The sequence below is a fragment of the Peromyscus leucopus genome, chromosome 22 (assembly GCF_004664715.2).
Source record: "Peromyscus leucopus breed LL Stock chromosome 22, UCI_PerLeu_2.1, whole genome shotgun sequence".
Classification (NCBI taxonomy): Eukaryota; Metazoa; Chordata; class Mammalia; order Rodentia; family Cricetidae; genus Peromyscus; species Peromyscus leucopus.
In genome coordinates this window covers 582,109-606,741 of record NC_051081.1, presented here as the reverse complement: position 1 = coordinate 606,741, position 24,633 = coordinate 582,109, and the positions used below count along the sequence as shown (strand labels likewise).

The window sequence follows — 24,633 nt, the reverse complement described above, 5'->3', positions numbered from 1 at the left end:
AGGGAGCGGTCGGAGGAGGGTGGGGGTCACCGCCCCAAGGACATGGCTGGACTAGCCTGGTGGTGAGGCAGGGGCCTCAGGGTGTCTCCCGAGATGTCATGATTAAGTCTCTGAAAAGTTAAAAAAAAAAAAAAAAAAAAGGCATGAGTGTGTCAAGTGGCCGGGACATCCCCAGGCTCTGCTTCCCGGAATGCCTGTGGGTCCCGCCTGCTCGGGAGCGGCCTTCCTGCCCTGGCTGTCTGGTGCCAGCTACTGTGCCCTGCGAGTGGTGAGCGAGAGGGTGCCTGGCCTTGGGGGTGGCACAGTTGCTGGCAGTCTGGCGAGTGGTGAGTTTTTCCGTGTGGGGAGGGGCCCTGCGGGGCCGAGCTGAGTCAGGGTCCCAGTGAGACCCTGTTACATGAAGCCTTGCCAGGAGTCTGGCATGATTGGGACCGGCTTGTCATAGAGCTCTGCCGCGTGGGACTAGGGACATTTGAAGGGACACGGGGCAAAACCTGGTGACTGCAGATCCGGGCCAGGCGACAGGCCTGTCCATTTCCCTCCCTCCTGAGATCGGCCCCGCCAGGGACCTGCTTCAGTGGCGAGTGGCCGGCCCCCTCCTCCCCGTCCATCCCCCAGTGTCCTTGGGCCCAGCCCTGATTTCCCCTGGGGCTGGCTCCTGGGGATGGATGCTGAGGCCCTTTCCAGTTGGGACTGACAGGGGCAGGGGCCTGCTGGCCCGCCCTGCGTGTGATGGTGGTGGGGAGGCGCCTCCATGCCCCTCCGCGGATCCGGGCAGGTTTCTGCTGTGCTCCCACCTTTAGGGAGAAACTGGCCACTTCTCCAGCGGAGTGAGCAGCCTGGCCCCTCCAGAGGCAGTTTCGCTGAGCTCTGGAGTGGGCCAGTCCTGAGGGGAAGTGGGTACGGGTGCCTAAGAGGGAAACTGAGGTGCCGAGAGCTCGCATGTGGCCGGTGTGCACTGCAGCTCACATGCAGCCCGTGCAGCGCTGGCCTGACATGCCGGGGCCCACGAGCAGGGCCGCCAGGAAACACTGACCCAGAGACAATAAAGAGGCGGCTGTCCGTGCCGGCCGCCTCCCCCAGGGCCCCGTGAGTGTGAGGCTGCCTGCTTCCCTGCTTGGGGTGTGTGTGTGACACCACCTGAGATTGTGAGCGTGGGGAGGGTTGAGGGCTAGAGGACGGCCCTCATCTCACATGTCTGTGTGTGTGAGCTGAGTGTGATACACTGGACTGTGAGAATCCGGTCAGATCGGGCTGTGTGCACGGGCGTGTGCACGGACGTGTTTGCGTGCCAGCGCCCCTCTCTCACTCACGCATGTGAGGTTCACAAGCGTGTGCTGTTTGTTGTGCTCTGCCTGCAGCTCTCTTCACTAAGGGTCCTGTGGTAACAAGGTGGGGGGAATAATGGGGAGTAGGTGTGGCCAGTATGGGACACGGCCCGAGAACACGGTCACCCAGGTCATCCTGGACTGTCTTGTGCACGCTCCCAGCGGGGGGTGCCCCCTCCAGAGTGCCAAGTCTGCCCCCCTACAAGGGCTCGGGGTGAGGAGCTGACTTCCTCCGGTACTGTTGTGGACGGTGGCCACCACCTCTCCGGTCACCCTGCCTCCAGTCCTTGGGAGGGGTGGGCACCTCCTTGGGTTGTGGCTCGGGGGTGGTAGAGCCAGGACTGCAGCCGAGACTGTCGTCACCTTGGTGCTGAACGCACCCAGTGCTCGGGCAGTGTAGAGGGACCTCCAGGACATCGGGTTCAGAGCCCAGACACCGAAGGCCACACGTCCCTGTGGTGGGAAGTGTCCAGAACAGGAGAATCTAGAGACAGGAGGAGGGTTTGTAGGACCTGGGCCACGGAGGTAAGGGAGGTGATTGCTTATGGGGAGAGGTCTTCCTCTGGGGATCATGGAATGTTCTGGAGCTAGATAGATGTGATATTTGTATGACTTAGGATGTACTGAGTCCCGGTGCGTCACAAACCCCGCAGATGAACTTGATACATGGGCACTGTTTCCCAGAAGCCCATGGGTGGACTGCAAGCTCAAGAATGGGCCGTAGGTCTAGCTCCTCACCAGTTCACATCTGGGACACCGGAGAGTGATTGAGAGCCTTGTCCTGGTCCCCTTGGAGGAGGGCAGGCACAGTGGCCCATATGGCCGCAGCTCAGCTCTGTCCTCAGAAGGCAGCTTCCTGGAGCCGGACACAGATGCCATGGGGGTCCTAGGCTTCTGGGAGGGGCTGTGTGCCAACACCAATGTCAGCCGTGTGTCCTGGCCTCCTGCTCCCCGTGGTGGGCCCTGCGTTGTCAGAGGGACAGGGTGGGTGCCCCTGGTCTATGAAGAGCACCCATCAGGCCTGGGTCATTTGCTGAGGGTCTGGGGACAGCAGAGATATCCTGTGTGCTGGGGGAAGGTTGGCTTGGCCACCATGTGCCACATTGACCAGAAAGGAGATGGACAGTGGGTCGGACATATCGCTCCTCGGTGGCTTCAGAGCTGCCTGTGTCTGGCTTGTCCTCAAGTGGGTGTCCACCCTCCTCCCCATCTCCTGTCCCCAGACCCTGCTGGGTCCCCAGCATGCACTTGTAGGCTGCTGCCTGCAGACTTGACCGCCCACGTCCACGTGCCGCCGCTCTGAGATAAGGGGACTGAGGTCCCTCCTCAAGACAGCCTAGTCCAGTTCCCGGTGGGAACCCGGCACAGAATGAAACTGAAAGGGGCAGTGGCTGGGATGGCCAAGGTCCTGCTTCATTTCAAAAGTGACAGGGCAGATCCTCGAGGAAGTCTCCCCACCCATGGGGGTCAAAGGCTGCAGATACAGGGCAGGTTGAGGGTCCCAGGAGGGCAGCAGATCTAGGTCTTTGTGGTGGTGACTCATCGTGACCAGGGTGGGGTGACTGTACCAGGAGTGCCAGCGGGTCAGAGAGAAAGTCCCTGCCCCACACAGTGGCCCTGGTGCCAGGATAGCAGCTACCCACCCCAGCTGCGCCCTGTCTGTTCCGCAGCCCAGGGTGGCCTTCTGAGCATGAGGTAAGCCAAGAGAAGCCTTGCATCCCTGGGCAGTGTGTCCCCCGTGTCTGGTCTCTGCTGCAGGTGGAGAGGGGCAGGGTGTAGTTTGGGCTCTGGGGAGTAGATGCTGTGGGGATCCACTGTGCCTGGTGGGGACCAGGGGGCGCCTATTACAGATGGTTAAGAGCATCCGGAACGTTCTGGGTTGGGCCAGTGAGGGTTCTGTGTGTACCCCAAGTGCTGTGAATTGGGTTATCTGAGCCCATGTGTCCTGGCCATCGCGGTTCCTGCCTGGCTAGAGGCCAGCTTTGGAAACCCGCTGGTGTCGGCTGGGCACAGGTGTCCTGGACCCTGGGAGACGGCCTCTTAGATTCTGCAGCTTGGCCTTCTGAGACCGAGGTAGAGGTTGAGGACTCAGGGATGGCATTAGGGGTGTCCCAGAGTTGACATCTCTACTCTGGCTTTGTGGGAACCTGGCAGCACCCAGCATTAGGGGCTGGGTGTGACATCCTGTGTCGCCCACTCTAGATAGTCAGGGGCTGCCACCCCTAAACTCGGATCCAAGTCTTCTCCTGAAAAACCAGCCTGTCTGGATGCCCAGGGCCACATTCCTTCCTCCTGCCCCCTCCTGCCATGCCTGGGCCTCCCCAGCGTGCCCCGCCTACCTGCTTCCTCCACTGGAGGCAGGGCTGGCTGTTGAGCCCCTGAGAAGCCGTGGGGCTCCAGATACCCCAGCATCTGCCACTGCGCCTGTGGGGCTCTGCTGGCCGTTGAGAGTCTCGATTTCAAGGCATGTGTCTGACCTTGGGTGGAGCTGGGATCTCAGATCTGGCCTAGAGAACCTTCAGAATAGCCAGCCCTGTGGGCACGCTGTCTTCCATAATCAGGACTGTAGCTGTGCGTTTTTGGCAAGGGTCCTGGGTGAGAGGCTGTACTCAATGGTTAGAGCGCTCGCCCGGCACACACACAGTCCTGGCTTCCTTTTCCGGCACCCATCTGGTGTGGTGTGGTATACTCTGGAGTTGTGCGACAGAATGAGTTCAGGGCCAAAACCATCCTGGGTGTGTGTGAGTGGCCGTGGTGTCCCTGGGGTCCTCACAGGCAGAGGACCATGGGCAAATCTGAGACCCCAAGTTGGGGCACACTGGCTGCCCTGCTGGCTGTGGAATGAGCACAGCAGGTGTCTTCTGCATTCCAGTCCTACCCACTGACAGCATTACAGAGTGGGGCTGCCCTCCCCCCAGCCTAGAGCCCACCCTGTGTCCCCCTCACCGTGGCCCCATCTGGAGGCCCCTGCCGTAGACTGCTGGAATCACACTCTCACTGTAGTCAGAGGAAACAATATGCCTTGGGCTTCTGAAGTGTCAGTCAAGCCTACAGGTCTCGTGTGGAGCATGGGGCCGCCCTTATGTAGACACGCTCTGCTCCTGTCCCTGAAGCCCACCCCCAAGCTGGGGCTGGCCTCCATTTCCTCCTGGACATTGAGTAACCTTCATGCTGGGATGAAGTTGTTGTTTTTGGCACTGAGGCTGGACCGAAGGAACCCGAGGACAGTGGTGGCCACTGGGACATGACCGGCCCAGTGATGGCCAGCCCCAGCCACCACTTGAGTTCTCGAAGGAGCACTGAGCTTGGGGTGGGGATGCCAGCAAGTGGGGTGGTAGAGACACCCCTCTGTGCTGCCCATAGACATACAAGGCCATGCCATTCCAAAGGACCAGGAAGGGCTTGGGGGGGCGTGAGGAGTAAGGGGAGGGTGGGCTCAACATCTGCTCAGAAGTTGATCTGGGGGTCAGAGGAGACCATAGTCTCTCAAAGACCACGCTTAAGCATGAGACCCTAATGGGTCTTCCCAGATGGAAGCCACCCACAGGAGGCTGGCCACGTGCGCCACGTGTGGATGATTGAAAGCCACAGATCAGCCGTTGAGCTCAGTGCCCAGGGCGGTGCGCCCCCACCCCCAGCTCTCTCCAAGGCAGGGAGACTGCACCCAGGTGGCCAGAGCAGGGCTGGGGCCCTGGAGAGCCAGGCCGGGCTCTGTCATACCTCTGGGACGGGCAGCTGCGAAGCCAGGCGGGATGGAGGGCTGTGGATCCCAAAGCTGGGCACTGGGGCAGGTCCTGGGGCCGTGACCCACTGACCTGCCAGTGTGCCGGCGTGCCTTTCTTATACGGTACCCACCTCCCTCTGCGGCCGGGAGAAGGTGTGTGTGCCCAGGGCCTCTGGAGAGCCCGCTGCTACCTCCAGTGGGGCCTGAGTCCTCTTCCACCTGGGTACTGCCTGCCTGTGCCCCAGGAGGATGAGTTCAGGGCCCGCTTGCAGTGGTTGAGACCCTGCCCCAGACAACGGAGGGCCCCACACCCCAGGTAAGTGTGCGCCCCACCGTAGACACCTCTCTGTCCCTGTCACTCCACGCCTCCTGGGCGCCTGCCTGCCCTGCCAGGGTCAGGTCTCAGACAGGCACAAGGCCCTCTCCCTACCCACTGTCCCTCCTGGGCTTCCCTCCAGTCTGTGGTGATCAGCTCAGTTCCCCATGGCCCCCAGCAGGGCTCAGACTAGGGCCCTTGAATCCCCCCTGCCCTCGCCAGAGAGGCAGCTTAGAGCCAGTTTAGGGGATGCCAGTCGCCGCCACCAGGCCTGCGACACCTTGGGCTGCTGCTTCCAGCACGGGCATTCTTTCCTTTCTTTTTCTTTCTCTCTCTCTCTTTTTTTTTTTTTTGTTTTTTGTTTTTTGTTTTTGGAGTCAAGCTTTCTCTGTATCTTTGGAGCCTGTCCTGGAACTCTCTCTGTAGACCAGGCTGGTCTCGAACTCACAGAGACCTGTCTGTCTCTGTCTTCCCAGTGTTGGGATTAAAGGAGTGCGCCACCACCACTGAGCCTTAGCATGGGCGTTCTTGTGGCCAGCTCTGCCGAGGGCTGGAGGGTCTCTAGCCTGAGCACCCACCCCGCCCCTGAGCACAGCTGTCACCCCATCCCAGCATCCAGTCCCGTGGGCAAGGCCTCTGTCCAGCCAGGCCTCTGTCGGCCAGACCAGGAAGTGTTGCAAGAGAGGGTGGGCAGTTCAGACGTCTACTCCAAGCTCCTCCCTGAATCTGGCACTCTGGTCTTCTAATGTTCCCTCCTGCCTATCCCGTCCCTCAGAAGGTTCTGGAAGGCAAGGGTGGGCCACCATTGGAGATGAAGGTGTTGTGTTGAGCCCCATACTGTGACCTCTTAGTAGCACTGGAAGGGCTGTGGTGGCCCTGTGACCACCGTTCCCCAGGACGTGAGTGCAGCTGAAAGTCAGGGCTTTAGGGCCAAGTCCAGCCCCACACTTGTGTCTGAGGGGTCGCATGAGGGTGATGGAGGGGCATCCTGGCTGAGGGTCCTGCAGGCCAGCTAGTGGCCGAGGTCAGAACTGTAAACCGGAGGTGCAGTCCATATGCAGACCCCCGCCTCCTGCTTACTCCCTGCGCCCCCATCCCCATTATACACGTATATACATCCCCATTATACACGTATATACATCCCATTATACACGTATATACATCCCATTATACACGTATATACATCCCATTATACACGTATATACATCCCCATTATACACGTATATACATCCCATTATACACGTATATACACCCATTATACACGTATATACATCCCATTATACACGTATATACATCCCCATTATACACGTATATACATCCCATTATACACGTATATACATCCCATTATACACGTATATACATCCCCATTATACACGTATATACATCCCATTATACACGTATATACATCCCATTATACACGTATATACATCCCATTATACACGTATATACATCCCATTATACACGTATATACATCCCATTATACACGTATATACATCCCATTATACACGTATATACATCATTCCCATTATATATCCCTCCCACCAGCCTGCTGGTGACCCTGTGCCACGTCCAGAAGGACCCGGGCTTAGGCTGGCTGTGGCCTCTGCCTGTCATTGGCATCCTCATCGTTGTGTGCCAGGGCCCTCCAGGGAACTCTGGAAGCCCAAGGACATGGGCCGGGCCAGGCTGGGAAGTCAGTGAAGGTCAGGGCTGCCTCCATCACGGCTCAGCTGCCCTGTGAGTCTCCCAGAGTGCAGAGCTTTCCAAGCCACAGGAACGGAGAGTCCTGGAACCCCAGCCCTGCTCCTGAGGAACTGATGTTTCTGTCTCACAGCGCCGCCTCCCAGGCCAGGACTCTGGGCTGGGATTGTTACCTAAACTGTGTCTGTTGTGTGTGCAAAGACCCTTTCTCCAGACACGGTACCAGGTGCCTACGTGTGCCCTTCAGGGCTGGGTCCTGCCCTCCTCCCAGGTGGCGACCACTCCCACAGGCAGGGTAGAGAGGCTCTGACCTCTTCAGACCTAGGCACATTCCCCGGGGTGCAGAGCAGTGCAGGGCCATGGGACTGGTCCTGTGCCCACCCCACCCCTTGTGGTAAGGAGAGATCAGCCTGGATTCACTGTGTGTCACCTGGTAAGATCTCTGGGGAGCCCTACCAGTCGAGGTGGAGGTCTGACCGGCTCTAGACTCCTTTTTTTTTTCTTTCTTTTTTAAGATTTATTTATTATATACATAGTGCTCTGTCTGCATGTGTCCCTGCGGGCCAGAAGAGGGCACCAGATCCAGATCTCATTACAGATGGTTGTGAGCCACCATGTGGGTGCTGGGAATTGAACTCAGGTCCTCTGGAAGAGCAGCCAGTGCTCTTAACCACTGAGCCATCTCTCCAGCCCTTTGTTTGTTTTTTTTTCGAGACAGGGTTTCTCTGTGTAGTTTTGGAGCCTGTCCTGGATCTCGCTCTGTAGCCCAGGCTGGCCTCGAACCCACAGAGATCCGCCTGCCTCTGCCTCCCGAGTGCTGGGATTAAAGGCGTGAGCCACCACCCCCGGCCTGGCTGGCTCTATCTTTGACAGCCCACATTCCTTATTTATTTTTTACATTCATTTATTTTTTTGGGTGGGGGGGGGTTGTGTGCACCACAGCGTGCATGTAGACATCAGAACAGCCTGTGGAGTTGGTTCTCTCATTCAGCCATGTGGGTCCTGGGGATGAAACCCAAGTCACCAGGCTTGGCGGCAAGTGCCTTACTGGCTGAGCCATGGTGCTGGCCCACATCACTTATGTGCTGGGATCTGCCCCCTGAGGCTGGGGAATAGGTTCAGGTCCCTGAGTGTGGGACGCTTGCCAGACACTTGATCCTGCAGCCACGGGCACTAGCCTGTGACTGAGACAAGGCCCCCCTCCCCACCCCCACCATGCTTCTAGCAGTCACAGAGTGGGAGGCAGGCCAGGACCTAGAAAAGGACAGCCCTGCTCTCACCCTGGCTCTGCAGAACCACCGCAGTCCTAGGTCAAGTCTGTGGTTTACGAGAAACTCTGAGGCCTTGGGGATACCCGTGTTAACTGTCCCTGAGAGCGTGGGCAGCCCAGGGGAGGAAGGGGACCCATCTGGACCTTGGGGAGGAAGCAGGCACACTGGGCTCCTGGGAATGGGTGTTGACCCTGTCTTCTGGTGTGTGCCTGAGTTCCGTGCCTGTCCTGAGAGCCTCCTGTCCTTAAGGACACAGACTCTCCCACAGCGAGGCTGGACCTCTACAGAGGCCAAGAAAGGGGTGTGGGGTGGGGTTTGGGGCCACAGGCTTACCTGACCATTGGGAAAGGGGTCAGGGTGGACGGGCTGGGCCAGACTGCCAGGCTGGAGCAGCTGTGGGGAGGAGACTGCCCGGCTCACGGTCAGCCTCGTGCACCGGCCCAAGGTGGTAGGTAGCGCAGTGCATTAGCTGTGGGCGAGGCTGAGGACACTTGAGTGGTGTGGAGGGGTGCGCAGCCTTCCAGCCTCAGCTGCGCACACGTGGAACTTGTACGTCTGTCCCTGAAGCCGAGGACAGATCCCTCGCCACTGTCTGCAGTCCCTTCCCCCAGGATCTAAGTGCTGGTTCTGTGCAGGAACGCATGATGGCTGGGCCTTGGCGCAGCGCCCCCTGCATGATGGCTGGGGCTTGCGCAGCGCCTGCAGGCTGGGCTCGCGCAGCGCCCCCTGCATGATGGCCTGGGCTCGGCGCAGCGCCCCCCTGCATGAAGCCCTGGGGCTCGGCGCAGCGCTCCCCTGCATGAAGCCCTGGTCTCTGGGACCTGTATGTTAAGAGGCAGCACCCAGAGCCACCCACTCGGCGCCAGACCATATTCTGGAACTTACTTTTGGGGACGGGGCGTGTTTTTCAAGACAGGGTTTCTCTGTGTAGTTTTGGTGCATGTCCTGGATCTCTCTCTGTAGCCCAGGCTGGCCTTTAACTCACAGAGATCCGCCTGCCTCTGCCTCCCGAGTGCTGGGATTAAAGGTGTGCACCACCTCTGCCGAGCTTATTCTGGAACTTTCTGTTTCGAGATCACATCTTTGGGTCCAGTGGCTCTCTGTGAACTCACGGGTCAGTCCATGTTTGCCCTTGTTACCAAATGAGCCTAGTTTGGGAGAGAGATTTCCTTGCTGTCATGAGGGATGGTGGCTGAGTGTTTCACCTGTGTGGTCCCTGCTGCTCCCAGGGCTTCAGTGTGGGCTGCACCCTGCCGTGAGCTGGCTCTGTGCACTCTGCTTGAATCAGGGTTTGTGTGGCTAAACCTGGGCTCTTGACCAGGTCTCCAAGTGCACTGATAATGAGTCTGGTTTTAGTTTGTGTGATACTTAGGAATAAGCCCTGGGCTTGAGTTTCAAAGGTTTTTTTTTTTAAGATTTATTTATTTAGGTGAGTACTCTGTCTGAATGTTCCTCTGCTTGCCAGAGGAGGGCACCAGATCTCATTACAGATGGTTGTGAGCCACCATGATGTGGCTGCTGAAAATTGAACTCAGGGACCTCTGGAAGAGCAGCCAGTGCTCTTAACTGCTGAGCCATCTCTCCAGACCCCAGTTTTAAAATTATCATCATTACTGCTATTTTTAAAGATTTTTATTTATTTATTTATTTATTTATTTATTTTGGTTTTTTCAAGACAGGGTTTCTCTGTGTAGCCCTGGCTGTCCTGGAATTTACTCAATAGTCCAGGCTGGCCTCGAACTCACAGAGATCCGCCTGCCTCTGCCTCCCAAGGGCGGGGATTAAAGGCGTGCGCTGCTGCTGCTGCTGCTGCTGCTGCCGCTGCCGCCGCTGCCGCCGCCGCCGCCGCCGCCCACCGCCGCCGCCGCCGCCACCGCCACCGCCACCGCCACTACCCCCCCCCCCCCCGTTTAATTTATGTTTATGAGTGTTTGGCTGCATGTGTATGTGTACCACACATGTGCCTGCTGCCCACAGATGTCAGGAGGGGTGTCAGGTCCTCTTGAACTGCAGCTAAGTTCAATGGTTGTGAGCTGGCATGCGGGCTCTGGGAACTGAAACTGTGTCCTCTGCAAGAGCAGCCGGTGTGCCAACCCCTGAGCTGTGTCCAGCCTCATTACAGTATTTTAAAGAAGAGGGAGAGAGCGGAGAAGGTGGCCCAGGTCTTTGTTCCCAGCTACTTGGGAGGCTGAGACAGGAGGATTCCAAGTTGAAGACCATCCTGGGGAGTTGCTGAGACCTTGTTGTTTTCACAGATGTTAGTATTTGTGTGTAGGGGGGGCACATGCATGTAGAGGTCGGGGGACAGCCTGTAGGAGTGACTTGTCGTCTTTCACCACATGGGTCTCAGGGATTGAACTCAGGTTCTCAGGTTTGGTGGCAAGTGCCCTTATCTACTGAGACATCTCACAAGTTCCTCAAAAAAGTTATAAAAACCAGGTTAGGGAGGTGGCTAGACAGTAGAGCCCCCTGCTAGAATTTCCCACGGAGGGGCTGGGGGCGTAGTCGGGGTGGAGCCCCGCCCAGAATCCCTAGTGAGGGGCGGGGGCGTGGTCAGTGTGGAGCCCCGCCTAGAATCCCCAGTGAGGGGCTGGGGGCGTGGTCAGGGTGGATCCCCGCCTAGAATCCCCCAGTGAGGGGGCTAGGGGCGTGGTCAGGGTGGAGCCCCGCCCAGAATCCCCAGTGAGGGCTGGGGGCGTGGTCAGGGTGGAGCCCCGCCCAGAATCCCCAGTGAGGGCTGGGGGCGTGGTCAGGGTGGAGACCCGCCCAGAATCCCCAGTGAGGGGCTGGGGGCGTGGTCAGGGTGGAGCCCCGTCTAGAACCTTCCTTTCCCCCTTGCCAGCTGCCATTGTCCACCTCCAGGAGTCCAGGCCGCCTCAGAGGGCCTCTTCTGTGGGTGGACACATCTCTAACTGAGTCCACGCTTGGTACCTCTTCCAGTCAGCCCCCAGCTGTTCACAGTCTACTCCCCGTGTAACTGGCCCCAGAGGTTTCATCAAGGCCAATGTCTGTGCAGGGGAAGGGGCTACCTGACCCTGGGCTCTGACCAAAGGCTAGGTCTCTGGGACCTGGGAGTGACCATGATGTTCTCTCACTAGACAGCTCTAGCTGGACAAGTCAGGACCTAATCAGGTGTCTGAGTCATCTAGGACTCTGCCACATCTGAGCTGAGCCTCATGAACTCACTGGATTTGGGGTGTGAGAGCCCAGTGGCAGGGAGACCAGCCCCCCCCCCAGCTCCTGTGGAGGAGGCCTGCGGGTCTCAGTCATGGCGAACACAGGGCTCTTTATGCACTATCTATCTGATATGTCCCGGCCCTGCTCCTGCGCGTCTAACCCCAGAACACTCTGGTGGTTCCCTGCGGGCAGCAGATCCAGACACCAGATACCCACTTGAGTGGGTGACTCCAGAGACGCTAATTCGCAGCCGAGGCACAGCCATGGGCCCAAGGCCCCTGGAGGGCCCAGCAGCTGCGCAGTATGTCCTAGGCCAGAGTTGCTTCTAGCAGCTTGAGGGCCTTTGCTCCGTGGGGTTCTTCCTTTGTTTTATGTGTTGTTTGCTTGTTCTCATGTGGCCCAGGCTGGCCTGTACTCACAGAGGTCCATGTGCCTCTGCCTCCCAGGGCTTGTGATTAAAAGTGTGTGCACCATCCTGCCCAGCTCACCTGGACTCGGGCCTGTTTCTTGTCTCCTGGGTGCTGACATGGCAGGCGTGCAGCAGGCTGGGGTCAAGCCTAGAACATCGTGCATGCCCAGCAGGGCTCCCCACTCAGCCCCAGTCCTGTTTCATTATTTTTGGTTTCTTTATTTACTTACTTATTTTTGTTGATACAGAGTCTCCATCTGAAGCTTAGGCTGTCTTAGAACTTGGGGAAATCCTCCTGCCTCAGCATCCTGGGTATTGGGCCTGAAAGCATGTATAACTGCTCTGCAGGCTTCCGAATACAGCCTTGGGATCTGGTCCCAGCTCCTTAAAGGGGTCTTGTGTCCTAGTCTGAAGCCTCAGCCAGGCCAGGATCCAGGAGCCACTGGAGAGGCCGCCCATGTCCTCCCATGTCATGTGCAGAGGGACCAGAGTCTGTCTCAGAAACAGGGGGTCTGACTTATGTTCCAGGTCTCCCCCAGTACAACTCCCTGTGAAACTTGGGTGCAGAAGGAAGTCACGTGCTCTTCAGAGTGATGGAGATCATGGCGTAGAGTCTACCTTCTGTGCAGGACCAGTGCCTGGCTTGAGAGTCACACCTAAAAACAGACACAACAGGCTGTGTCACCTGGCAGGGCCCTTCGGGGCCAGTCCTGCCCAGCCAGAGGCTGCTGCGTGGTGCCACCTCGATTCAGGGATTTGTTTTTGTACTACACAGTGAGACCCTGTCCAAAGAAAGTCTTTATTCACTGAGCCGTCTTGCCAGCCCTCCTGAGTGTATTCTGGGAGTTGGACTGGCTGGATAACCCGGAGTGAGTTTTCAGCAGTAAACAGGGTACCTGGAGGCCTTGGGAGACAAGATGACGGCAGGGGATGCTGGGAGGTGTGGAGGGGTGGTGCCACGCTGTGGCTGCTAGCAAATAGGGCGTAGGTTCAGGTGGGGCACTGCTCTGTGAGGGTGGCCACAGGGGACCCTGGGTGTGGGCTGCAAGTACTGCTGTGTCCTCCACAACCCGTTCTAGACGTTTATAATTTTTTTTTTTTTCGAGACAGGGTTTCTCTGTGTAGCTTTGCGCCTTTCCTGGAACTCACTTGGTAGCCCAGGCTGGCCTCGAACTCACAGAGATCCGCCTGCCTCTGCCTCCCGAGTGCTGGGATTAAAGGCGCGCGCCACCACCGCCTGGCTTACGTTTATAATTTTTACTGTGTGTGTGTATGCGCACGCACGCCATGGAGTGTGTGCGTAGGTCAGGGGACAGCTTGAGGGGTCGGGCATCTCATGGAGTGTGTGCATAGGTCAGGGACAGCTTGAGGGGTCGGGCATCTCATGGAGTGTGTGCGTAGGTCAGGGGACAGCTTGAGGGGTCGGGTCTTTGCTCTTGCTGGCCACTCGGGGCATCAGCCTGTGGTCTGGACATTCCTATTCTGGAGTCCCAGACTGGTCTTTTTGTCTGTTTCTCTCACTGAACACAATGTCCCCGTGCCCCCCCCCCCAGGGAGTAAGTGTGCCTGAACCCACTCCTGCTCACACCTGTGTGATACTTTGGTGTGGGGGTGGTCCACACCCTGTGTCCACCGTCCACCAATGGACCCTGAGCTGCGTCGATGGCGCCATCCTGTGCTTTGGGCACGTGGCTGAAAGCAGAATTGCTGGGCTTGTGGAAGCACTTTTTAACTCTTTTTTTTTTTTTTTTTTTTTTTTTTGGTTTTTCGAGACAGGGTTTCCTCTGTGTAGCTTTGCGTCTTTCCTGGAACTCACTCTGTAGCCCAGGCTGGCCTCGAACTCACAGAGTCCCGAGTGCTGGGACTAAAGGCGTGCGTCACCACCGCCTGTCCTCTGTTTGACTCTTAAGGAGCCACCAGACACTTTGTAGGACTTGGTCATGTCGCTGGCCTGCCTGTGCTGTGAGGACCTGGCTCCTCCTCGACAGGTCAGGGCCCAGTGACTGTCCCCACCCTCACCAGGTTCAGGTCCGAACCTGCTGCCTGCTCTGAGGAGCTGGCAAGCATCACCAAGGCACAAATCCCAGGTCACCTGTGGTGGCTCCTACCACTCAGTGGCTACTGAACCTGACCCCTGTCCCTGACTGACCAAGCGCGACCCACACCTTCGGGGACTGCCACTCAGAACAGGAGGTTACACCAGTGTTCCGAGGTGGCCAGCCTGCTCTGCAGGGCCCTGAGGACCGTGGAGGACTGGTCAGCCTCACTGTCTGAGACAGCAGCCGGAGTCTAGCCTCCAGCCAAACACCCGGGCCTGGGAGGGTCTTCCGGGAGTCTGTAAAGACAGGCCACGAGACAGTCTGGGCTCTGAAGCGGGGTCTGCTCCACTCAGCCTCAGGTACTTGGTTGGGAGTCAGAAGCTGGACTGAGGAGCCCGGACCCTCCAGTGGTTAGGTCCGTGACTCAGGGGCCACTGATGCCAAGGTGGAGCCGGGTCTGACCTGCCTTGCCCCTGAGTGTGTGTGAGTGTGTGTGCATGCACATTTGTGTATGAGGTTTTGTACACCTGCTTGTGTGGATACGTACACAGAGGCCAAAGGACTCTACCAGTCTCTTCCTATTCCTTTGCTTAAAAAACAAAAACAGCTGGGCGGTGGTGGCGCACACCTGTAATCCCAGCACTTGGGAGACAGAGGCAGGTGGATCTCTGTGAGTTTGAGGCCAGCCTGGTCTACAGAGCGAGATCCAGGAAAGGCGCAAAGCTACACAGAGAAACCCTGTCTTGGAAAAAAAAAAAACCAAACTAAAACAACAACCAAAAACAAAACAAAACACAGTCTCAGGCAAGAGATGGCCCACAGGTTTGGAGCATTGCCTGCTTTTCAGAGGCCCCAAGTTCAGTTCCCAGGAGGATGGCTCTCAACGGTCTGTACGTCCAGTTCTAGGGGATCCAGTGCCCCCTTCTGGCTGCTGTGAGCACCAGGCGCGCGCGCACACACACACACACACACACACACACACACACACACAAACACAGTGCACGGACACAGGTGCAAGCACAACCCCCACACGCCGCCATTGAAGCCTTACATGGTGGTTCATGTAACACACGCTGGTCCTCCAGCTCGCTCTTGTCAAGGATGGCCTTAGACTCCTCATCGCCCTGCCCAGGCCCCTAGTGCTGGGATGGCAGGTGTGCGCTGCAGAGCCTGGGTTTTGCTGAGGGTGAATCCAGGCCTTGTGTATGCTGGGCCAGTGCTCTGCCCACTGTGTCCTGGTCTCAGCCTGACTCACTCCCTGGAGACTCTCCCACTGGCCTGGAGCTCACTGTTATTTGATTGTGTCTGTCACAGTTACTGCTGGCGTTACGCGTGACCATGCCTGGCTTGTTCCACGGTGCTGGGGATCCAAAGTCTGCCCAGTGGGCGTTTTTATCCAGTAGACCCTTTGTCCAGTTCCTTGTTTTATTTCTGAGAAAGGGCTCATGCAGCCCAGGCTGACCCTAAATTCCCAAGTATCCCAGACTGGCCTTGACTTCCTGATCCCCCACTTCCACCACCGCTTGTTTGTGGGGTCCTAAGCTTCATCTGTCCCTGGCAAACAGCCAAGCAACACTGTGGCCCAGGCCGATCCTGAACTTGTCATCTGGCCACCTTGACTTCTCAAGGCCTGGGGTGACAGGCTTGTAGCACCCAGGGCTAGGCAAATGTTCATCATTGAACCTTATCCCTAGTTCACCCCAAAATGTGAGGACATCTAGTCCCCAGATTACACTGTATCCATCCACCATGTGCTGCTCTGAGTGCTGCCCAGTGGTGACCAGGCTATCACAGGTCTGCGCCTGCTGAGCTGTTGGCCATGAGCTGGGGTTGGTGGGGAGCAGGACTCCTGACCTTGCTGGCAGTCTTGCCTCTGCCTGCTGGCCCCCTCCCTCCCCCGCCCGCCACCATCCCCAGGCAGGCCCTTCCGCTGGCCGGATTACACAAGCCTCTGCCTGCGGCTTGCAGCCTGGGCTGTGGGCAGTTACTGGAAGGCCAGCTCCGCTCTGGGGCTTGACGGGCGGTGGCCTTCTCCCCTCCTGCCCTTTGGTGATGATCCTTGTGCGATGCGTGCCTGCATTCACCACCCTCCTGGCTGGCCTGGGGCTCAGGTCTGGGGTCAGGGCATATTTGTCCTGTGTTTGACTGTGTGGGGGCTCAGGGCTCATCACCTCTAAGCCTAGGACACCCTGATCAGGGCTTTCCTTGGTCTGACCCAGCGGGAACTTCTGGGGTTCTTCTGAGAGACTTGGGGCTCCTGGCAGGCTCTGGGTGTCTGTCTGCAGAGGGCCTGACTGACCCTCTGCATGGGGCCACAGGGCCGGCCTTAGGCTGTTCTGCTCACAGTGGCTGGACCCAGTGGGTAGCAGCCATGCCATGACCAATGCCTGTGGCCTCGGTGGGGCAGGAGCCACACCTGTACCTCCTGCCCTGACCCCTTCCCAGATGGAGGGACAGGAGTTGGAGAGCCTTCCCGGGCAGGCAGGTCAGGATGGCCTCTTCTGCCACTGCAGGACATGACGTCGCAGCTGCTGCTGTCGGCACCACAGAGTGAGAAGCCCACATAGCCGCCACCCGCCTGATGCTGGCAGTGGAGCCCGCCATGGATGGGGACTTCCCTCCTCCGCCCGAGCTCCCGCCCCCCGGAGGTGGCGTCCAGTTACAGGTGAGCCTTGGCCTTGATCTCGCAGCCACCCCAGGGGACATAGTGGATGCTCTGATGGCAAGTCTGCCATGACAACCCTTGGAATTCCCTAGCTCCCTGTGACACCCTGGACAGGGTCCTGTCCCTGAGTGAGGAAAAGTTGACTTTGACCCTGGCCCGCCCACAGCATCCTCCCCTGAATCTCCTGCCCCACAATCCGTCTGCTTGTTTGTTTATTGTTTTGTTTTTGAGGCTGGGTTTCGGGTAACCCAAGCTGGCCTCAAGTTTGCCAGTATGGGAGGGTGATCACGAACTCCTGGCTCCACCTCCTGAGAGCCGGGGTGACGGTCGTGCACCACCACACCTGGTGTCTGGTGCTGGGCATGGAACCCAGGACTTGCGTGCTGCAAACAGCCCCAGTCCAGCCTTGCTTTTGGGTTCTTTGAGACAGGGTCTCACTCTGTCCCCAGACTGGCCTGGAACTCCTGGCAGTCCTGCCTCGGCTCCCGGCAGGGGCTGCTCTTAAGGAAGACGGCACCTCTGCCCTCTGTCTCCTTGTGCTATCACAGGCCCTGAGGATGCAGGACAGACAGACAGACACAGGAAGGGTGGGCGGTCAGACAGGGTGAGGGTGAGCCAGAGCCATGTCATAGTGTAGTCCCAAGGGACCCAGGTAGGGACAGCTGAGACACTGAAGGACCAGGTGGGGCGGTGCTTACCAGTGTCCACACTGTGCCCAGCTGACACCACACACTCCTGTGCTGGAGAGGGAGAGGAAAGGTCATTAGTGGAGCCCCCACATTAGGGAGTCGGGAGCAGCAGCTGCTGACACCCAGAGTGTCGCTCACAGCTCAGAAACCCTGGCTGCAGTCCAGTACCTGTGGCCCGCGGCAGCCAGGCTGTGCCCAGCTCCTGCCTCTCTTCTTGGCCCTCCGTGTTCCCCGCCCACTATTCCTTCATCCACAGCCCATAATTTACTTAATTATTTCCCTATTGTGGGGCCTTTGGAGAGAGTCCAGTTTCCTCTGCTATAAATAGTGCCGCCTTCTCGTCCCTCCATCCGTCCCCATGCTGTGGTTCCCAAACAGGAGTCCCGGGACAGAACCAGGGGCGGTGGGCTCTCAGTGCATGGCGCTGGGACCACCACGATGTGGTCCTTTATGGTGACATTCCAGGGCAGCATCACAGCCCCATTAGGGATAGGAATGCTGGTCCCTTGTTGAAGAGGTCCTGGGTGAACCTCAGCTTTGCCCCAGAGTACCCTTGGGGCCTCAGAGCCTGAAACCACACCCCCAGCCTAAGCTACTCCCCAGCCCCTCACTGGGGGATTCTAGGCGGGGCTCCACCCCGACCACGCCCCCAGCCCCTCACTGGGGGATTCTAGGCGGGGCTCCACCCCGACCACGCCCCCAGCCCCTCACTGGGGGATCCTAGGCTGGGGCTCTGCTACCAAGCCTTGTCCCTCTCCCTTTCCAAGCATAGCCTCCTGAGATCTTGTTGCAAGCGACCCTGGTCAGCCCCGGGCCGGACACCCACACTCGGGGTGTCATTTGCTCCCTTCTGCTTGCTTTGCGACCCTCCATGGCTTCCCTCATGCTCATGGGGAAGCTGAGACTCTGGCTGATTTAGTGATCTCCATGACCCCTGCCCTTTGCCCTGGGGCCCTGCTTTCTTCCTGCTCTCCCTGATGCCCCCTGTGTTTCAGAATCCACTCCTGCACTGTCCCTGGTGGAGCAGTTTTTCACCGGCCTCATATCCCACCTTCTCCAGTGAAAACCAGTAAGTATTCGGACGGGCTTCACCCCAACTCTGCATGGCCAGAGCCACCCATACAGTAGAGCAGCCAGGAGGACCCCAGAGCCGAGAGAGAGCGTGTTTGCAGCGCCCTGTGTCAGGACAAATCATCTGGGTCTGAAGTGGTAGAGGATGCTGGGAGAGGACTCCAAGGCACCTCGAGAGTCCTGGGTTTGGAAGGCTTGGAAGGAGTTTGCCTGGGGAGCGCGCTCTGTGCAGACAGCTCAAAGCAGATGTGGTCAGAGCTCTGCTCCGGGGTGCGCGAGCCTGCTCCTACGTGTTCGTGTGTGTGTGTGTGTGTGTGTGTGTGTACACGTGTGTGTGTATGTGTACACGTGTGTGTGTGTACACGTGTGTGTGTGTGTACACTCTGTGTGTGTGTGTACACGTGTGTGTGTGTGTGTGTGTACACGTGTGTGTGTATGTGTACACTCTGTGTGTGTGTATGTGTACACTCTGTGTGTGTGTACATGTGTGTGTGTACACGTGTGTGTACACGTGTGTGTGTGTACACGTGTGTGTGTGTACACGTGTGTGTGTGTATACACGTGTGTGTGTATGTGTACACTCTGTGTGTGTACACGCGTGTGTGTGTGTACACGTGTGTGTGTGTACACGTGTGTGTGTACACGTGTGTGTGTGTGTACACGTGTATGTGTGTGTGTACACGTGTGTGTGTGTACACGTGTGTGTGTGTGTACACGTGTGTGTGTGTGTATACACGTGTGTGTGTATGTGTACACTCTGTGTGTGTGTACACGTGTGTGTGTGTACACGTGTGTGTGTACACGTGTGTGTGTACACGTGTGTGTGTACACGCGTGTGTGTGTACACGTGTGTGTGTGTACACGTGTGTGTGTGTGTACACGCGTGTGTGTGTACACGCGTGTGTGTGTGTACACGTGTGTGTGTGTGTGTGTGTGTACACGTGTGTGCCTGTCCATGTTATAGCGATAAATCCATGGAGTCTGCTTAAAGGGCAAAGGGGGTTTATTAGGAAAGAAAACCCACTGAAACAGGATGGAGACTCGCCCCAGGGTCCTGGGAGGCTGAGGTACTGCCCCACACTGCTCTCAGTCAGTCGGCCATCCAAGCCCATCAGAGAGAAGAGAGCGGTGTACAGCAGCTTAGGTCTCAAGGGTAGGCCGAGGCCACGCCCCAGGGACAGGTACTTCAAGGTCATAGGTAGGTAGAGCAGTCACCTGCTACATCTCTAGGGGTGGGGCTTCAAGGTCATAGACAGAACAGATGTTGACTACAACATGTGGGGCCAGAAGTCAGTGCTGGGCATGCTCCTCAGTCACTCAACACCTTTTTTTTCCTTTAAACTTGAGACAGGGTCTCACTCTGTAACTCTGACTGAACTCCCTCTGTAGCCCAGGCTGGCCTGGAACTCACAGAGATCCACCTGCCTCTTCTTCCCCAGTGCTGGGAATAAAGGGTGGCTGTCACACCCAGCTCATTTATGGGTGTTTTGACTGCATGTATGTTTATATATGACGTGCATGCCATGAAGGCCAGAAGACAGTTTTGGATCCCCTAGAACTGGAGTTACAGATGGTTGTGAGCCACCATGTAAGTGCTGGGAACCTGAGTCCTCTGGAGGAGGAGCTGGTGCTCTAACCACTGAACCTTCTCTCCAGCCCCATCCATCTGGTTTTGAGGTGGGATCTCTCACTGGACTGGAGCTCACCACTGTTTGGCTCTGCCTGTTCCAGTGCCGAGGTTCTCTGGGTATGTGGCCTCGCCTAGCTCTTCTGGGTGCAGGTCCTCTCCTGCAGGGACCGGGCTCTGGAATTTATTATGTGAGCTCAGCCTTCATGTCATTTTGGCAAACCGCTCCAGATGAGAGGTAGAGGCCTAGGGATGGCCACTGTCCCTTTGCCCCGGGAGCCAAGGAGGACAAAGAGTTGGAGCTCCAACCACCTCCTCCTCTGCCCCCTGTGACCCCCCCCCAGGCTCAGTAGAGCTCACTGGGTCCCGCCCCCCTCACTGCAGGGCCTCAGCCCCCTCACTGCAGGGTCTCAGCCCCCCTCACTGCAGGGTCTCAGCCTCCTCACTGCAGGCCTCAGCCTCAGCCTCACCCCTCACTGCAGGGTCTCAGCCCCCCTCACTGCAGGGTCTCAGCCTCCTCACTGCAGGGCCTCAGCCCCCCTCACTGCAGGGCCTCAGCCCCCTCACTGCAGGCTCAGCCCCCCCACTCAGCCCCCTCACTGCAGGGCCTCAGCCCCCTCACTGCAGGGCCTCAGCCCCCTCACTGCAGGGCCTCAGCCCCCTCACTGCAGGGCCTCAGCCCCCTCACTGCAGGGCCTCAGCCCCCCTCACTGGGTCCCGCCCCCCTCACTGCAGGGCCTCAGCCCCCTCACTGCAGGGCCTCAGCCCCCCTCACTGGGTCCGGCCCCCCTCACTGCAGGGCCTCAGCCCCCTCACTGCAGGGCCTCATTACTCAGGTGGGAGAGCGGCAGCTGTGACGGACAGGACAGACTGCTGCTGTCCCATTCACACCCTGCTCTTCACGGCCCCGGACCATTGAGAAACAGGGCAAGGTGCAGATGGACGGGGAAACCAGGGCCTTGGGCCGTGCTTGTCAGGGTGTAGAGTCTGAGGGCCATGGAGGAGGCGCTGGCTGGCTAAGCTGTGCGTCTGTCAGGAACGCCTGGGCTGGATCCATGGCTGCCCAGCTGCGCGGCCGAGCCTGGAAGCCTTGAGACTGAGCTCCTGCATGGTGAGGGCGTACAGCCTTTTCTCCCCTGCCCCACTCAGCCGCACGTCACTGCCCGTATTTTTGCAGACAGTTCGTGGGGTCCACCCCGTTCCTTGGTGGCCAGTCCTGCCCCGACACCAGATACCCCAGCACGACCCCTGTCTCCAGCATCTTCCCCAAGAGCGGCGACTTCCCTCAGGTAACAGCCACCCTGTGTCCGCTGCACAGGGCCCTGAGCCACGGCTGTGGCCACCCGTCTTCAGCAGGGCTGATGGGACAGGGATCCAAGGCCACTCTGGGCAGGAGAATCAAGCCACCCAGACTGGTCTTGGCATCCTGGGATGGAGATCTGCTGTCACTGGCCTTTGAGACTTCGCCTTGGGGTTGTGTCTGGAGCTGACTTTTCCATAGCCGGGGAGCTGTATGAGGAAGGCTGAGGTTACCAGGGCCGTGTCCCACGGGGCCATCATCTGCCACCATGGGGTCTCATGCCCGCCTCCCAGCCTGCAGGTCCTGCTCAAGCATCCATGCCCTCTGTAGCATGTGCTGGCAGAAAAGCTACCCACAGATCACAGGAAAGGGTCAGAACCCATTCCCCATGGGTCACTAGGGCATCTGCCCCGCCAGCCCCTCTCACTGCCTCCCGGGGACTCACAGCAGCCAGCTGTCCCAGGGCAGCGCCAGGGCAGCGGCACATGTGTGCCACCCGTCTCTCCAGAAGTGGAGTGTGGTGTCATCAGGCTCCACAGGACACAGCCAGGAAGCCACGCCTGTCAGCCGCATCTCCTTGCCTCGTCTGCCTTCTGTCTTCGTCTGTGTGTCTGTCTTTCTGTGTGTTAGTCAGGGTTCTGAAGGACAGAAGCGATGGATGAACATATGATATATGTCGTACACACACATAGATGTAGATGCAGACATGTGGCCATTTAGTAGTGTGGCTTGTAGACTTGGTCTGGGTAGTCCTAATCCAACAGTGATCATCTCCAGCAGTTCTCAGTCCTCCAGCGGGTCTCGCAGCCCCAGTCCAGCGCTGGAGGCCTGGAGGATTCCTGGGGAACTGCTGCTCAGTCTGCACCGGAATCTGGGGGGTGGGGGGGCTCCAACACCAGTGAAGGAGCCTCAGCCGCAGGGCAGATGAGCCGGCCAGCCAGAGCCGCGAGCGGACGGGGAGCAAACGCTTCCTCCTTGTGTGGGCTGCCGCCGGAAGGTGTGGCCCAGGTTAGGGTCCAGTCAGGAGAGCCCCCCCCCCAGGTGTACCCAGCTGCTCGGGTTGGTTGTTCCAGATGTGGTTGAGCTGGCAACAAGATCAGCCATCACACTCTGCTCTGTATTGTCTCCCTGTCTCGTCTCTGCCCTCTGTCTTCGTGTCTCTGTCTCCATCTCTTCTGATGCCAGAGCCCACACCTGCCTCCTCCCTGTGCCCAGAGCTCCCTGAGGCCGGTCCCCGCCAGCTCTGCTCTTGTGGGCGGCTCCTTGTCTGAACCCTGTTTGTCCCACATACCTGGCGACATGGTGGCTAGCTGTCACCTCTCATGGCAGACAGCCATGTCCATCCAGAGGATGAGCATTTATTGAGCACCTGCTGTATGTGTGTCTTGCACACACTGTCCCCAAGATGCCTGTGCCCTGTCCACGGAAGCTTGGACCCAGGGGACTCTGTTAAACCACGGGTTGTGGGGCCGAGCTCGTCACCTGCCTCCACCTCCACCACCTCCGCAGGCTGTGCACGGCCTGGAGTTCCATGGGACACGAAGGACAGACTTGAGCCAAGCGTCATGGTGGGGCAGAAGGACATGAAGAGTGCTTCGGTGAGGGCCTGAGCTGGGGACCAGCCCTGGGCAGGGAGGAGGCCGCCAGCCTACTGGAGATGCTGGGCTGGCAGGGTGCGGTGCCAGCCCCACCCACCTGGTGTAGAGTTCCTGCCCTGCAGGCTCAGGCCTCTGCTCCGTGTGGACGGGTTCACCACTGCAGTGGGAGCCAGGAGTCGACAGAAAACCCAGCCCTGCCCGGAGCCAGCAGAGAAGAAACCGTCAGGCAGCCGGGAACTAACGCCAGCCCTCCGTTTCCTGGTAGAAGAAGCACAGAGAAAGGAGATGAGCCATGTGACGTCCCCCTCCGAGGAGAACGTCTTCCTGCTGTCCTAGCTTAGGGAGCTAGGCAGGAGGATAGTCTGGGGTGTCCCTGGGCTACACCTCGAGATTCCGCCTCAAAGCAACAAGAAAACAAAGCACCAAGGAAAGAAATAGAAGAAACCCAAAGTAGTGTCCGTTATTCTGTCTGTCCTTCCTCGTGGAGAGGAGCCTGCTGTGCTCACGGCAGCTTGGAAGTCGCCTCTGCTGTGAGCTGTGGGTCCCCTCCCCCAGCGTGGGGTCGGCTCCCAGGACACCTTCGACACCCGGGACCCAGTAGCAGTGGACTGGACCCGTCTTATCAGAGGTCACCCGGGCCCCGCGGAGTGTCCTGAGTTCCCGACAGTTCCTCCTGGAGCCCTGCCTTCCTTTTCAGCCCGCCCCAGCCCTCAGCCACCCGCTTCTGCAAGGGAAGGGCCCTGCGCCCCGGCTCCGCCTTCCATCTCCAGGTGGCATGGAGCCCTGCCCCAGGGGCTCTGCTATCCCTGCTGGAGGACCGGAACAGTTCCACAGACCCCTGTGGGGATAGCCCACCCTGGGCCGTGCAGGTGCGTGGCTACTCGACGTCTGGTTTTGTCTCCATTCTTGAGTTTTGTTTTTTAAGTTGAGACATCATGTGATTCCAAAGCTACCATGTCACTCATCCCATGAATTACCACCTCTCTCCCTCCTCGGTCCCCAGCACCTAAGAATCCTTTTCCTGTCTTTGGATTCTCCTGCTCTGGACATTTGCTGTCGTGGAGTCTCACATTGTGGCCTTTTACGTCTGGGTCTGTCGCCATGTTCAAGTCCCTCCACGCTGGGCCGCTGCCTTTCATGGCTGAGCAGCACTGGTGTGCTGTCCGCTCACCTGCAGCACTCGGTCATTGTGTGACCGCCATGGATGACAAGGTTCCCATGGGGATCTGTCCCTGTGGTTCTTGGGTCCATACCCAGGAGCGCAAGCGCAGGTGACCACTGTGTGCGGTCAGTGGGAGCTTCTGTTTCGGGGTACAGACAGGGTTGACTGTTACCTGGGGAGTGAGGGGTGCTGGAGGCAAGGGGAGGGACCTGCCGTCTAGCCACCTGCCCTTCTGCCCCTCCTGGGTCCTCAACATTCGTAGTGCCCGACGAGCCCTGCAGCTCCCCTGAGGCCACCTTCTTAGCCGTGGCCCTGTGTGCACCCCAGGCCCCCCACTTCCCTCCAAGACCGTGGGTCTGGTAACGTGCTCGCCGCCGGCTGGTTGCTGGGAAGCTCGATGAGCTCACGCTCAGGAGGGAGCGGTGCCGCCTCCCGCCTCCCGCCGCCCGCCTCCCGCCCTGCCCGGCCCATCGACTGCAAGTGCTAGTAGGGATCAGAGGTCTGGCCGCTGCCTGCCCAGCCGTTTACCGGCATCTCAGAAAGGAGAGCCAGAGAG

The 24,633-nt window shown here is 58.5% G+C and overlaps 1 protein-coding gene across 5 annotated transcripts in view; it reads left to right on the top strand.

Annotated features, from left to right (window-relative positions):
- The window catches only part of Sbno2 (strawberry notch homolog 2), a 51,006-nt gene that overhangs the window by 4,264 nt on the left and 22,109 nt on the right, over positions 1–24,633 (top strand). For 4 of the 5 annotated variants that reach the window (XM_037197825.1, XM_037197827.1, XM_037197828.1 and 1 more), the window contains exons 2-4: positions 16,479–16,630; positions 18,315–18,388; positions 21,195–21,306. In XM_037197825.1, coding sequence (XP_037053720.1) covers positions 16,547–16,630; positions 18,315–18,388; positions 21,195–21,306 — 270 coding nt within the window. In that variant the 5' untranslated portion in view covers positions 16,479–16,546. Of the gene's footprint in view, positions 1–169; positions 327–16,478; positions 16,631–18,314; positions 18,389–21,194; positions 21,307–24,633 lie in introns of those variants that run through there. The other variant, XM_037197826.1, reaches the window with a different exon arrangement.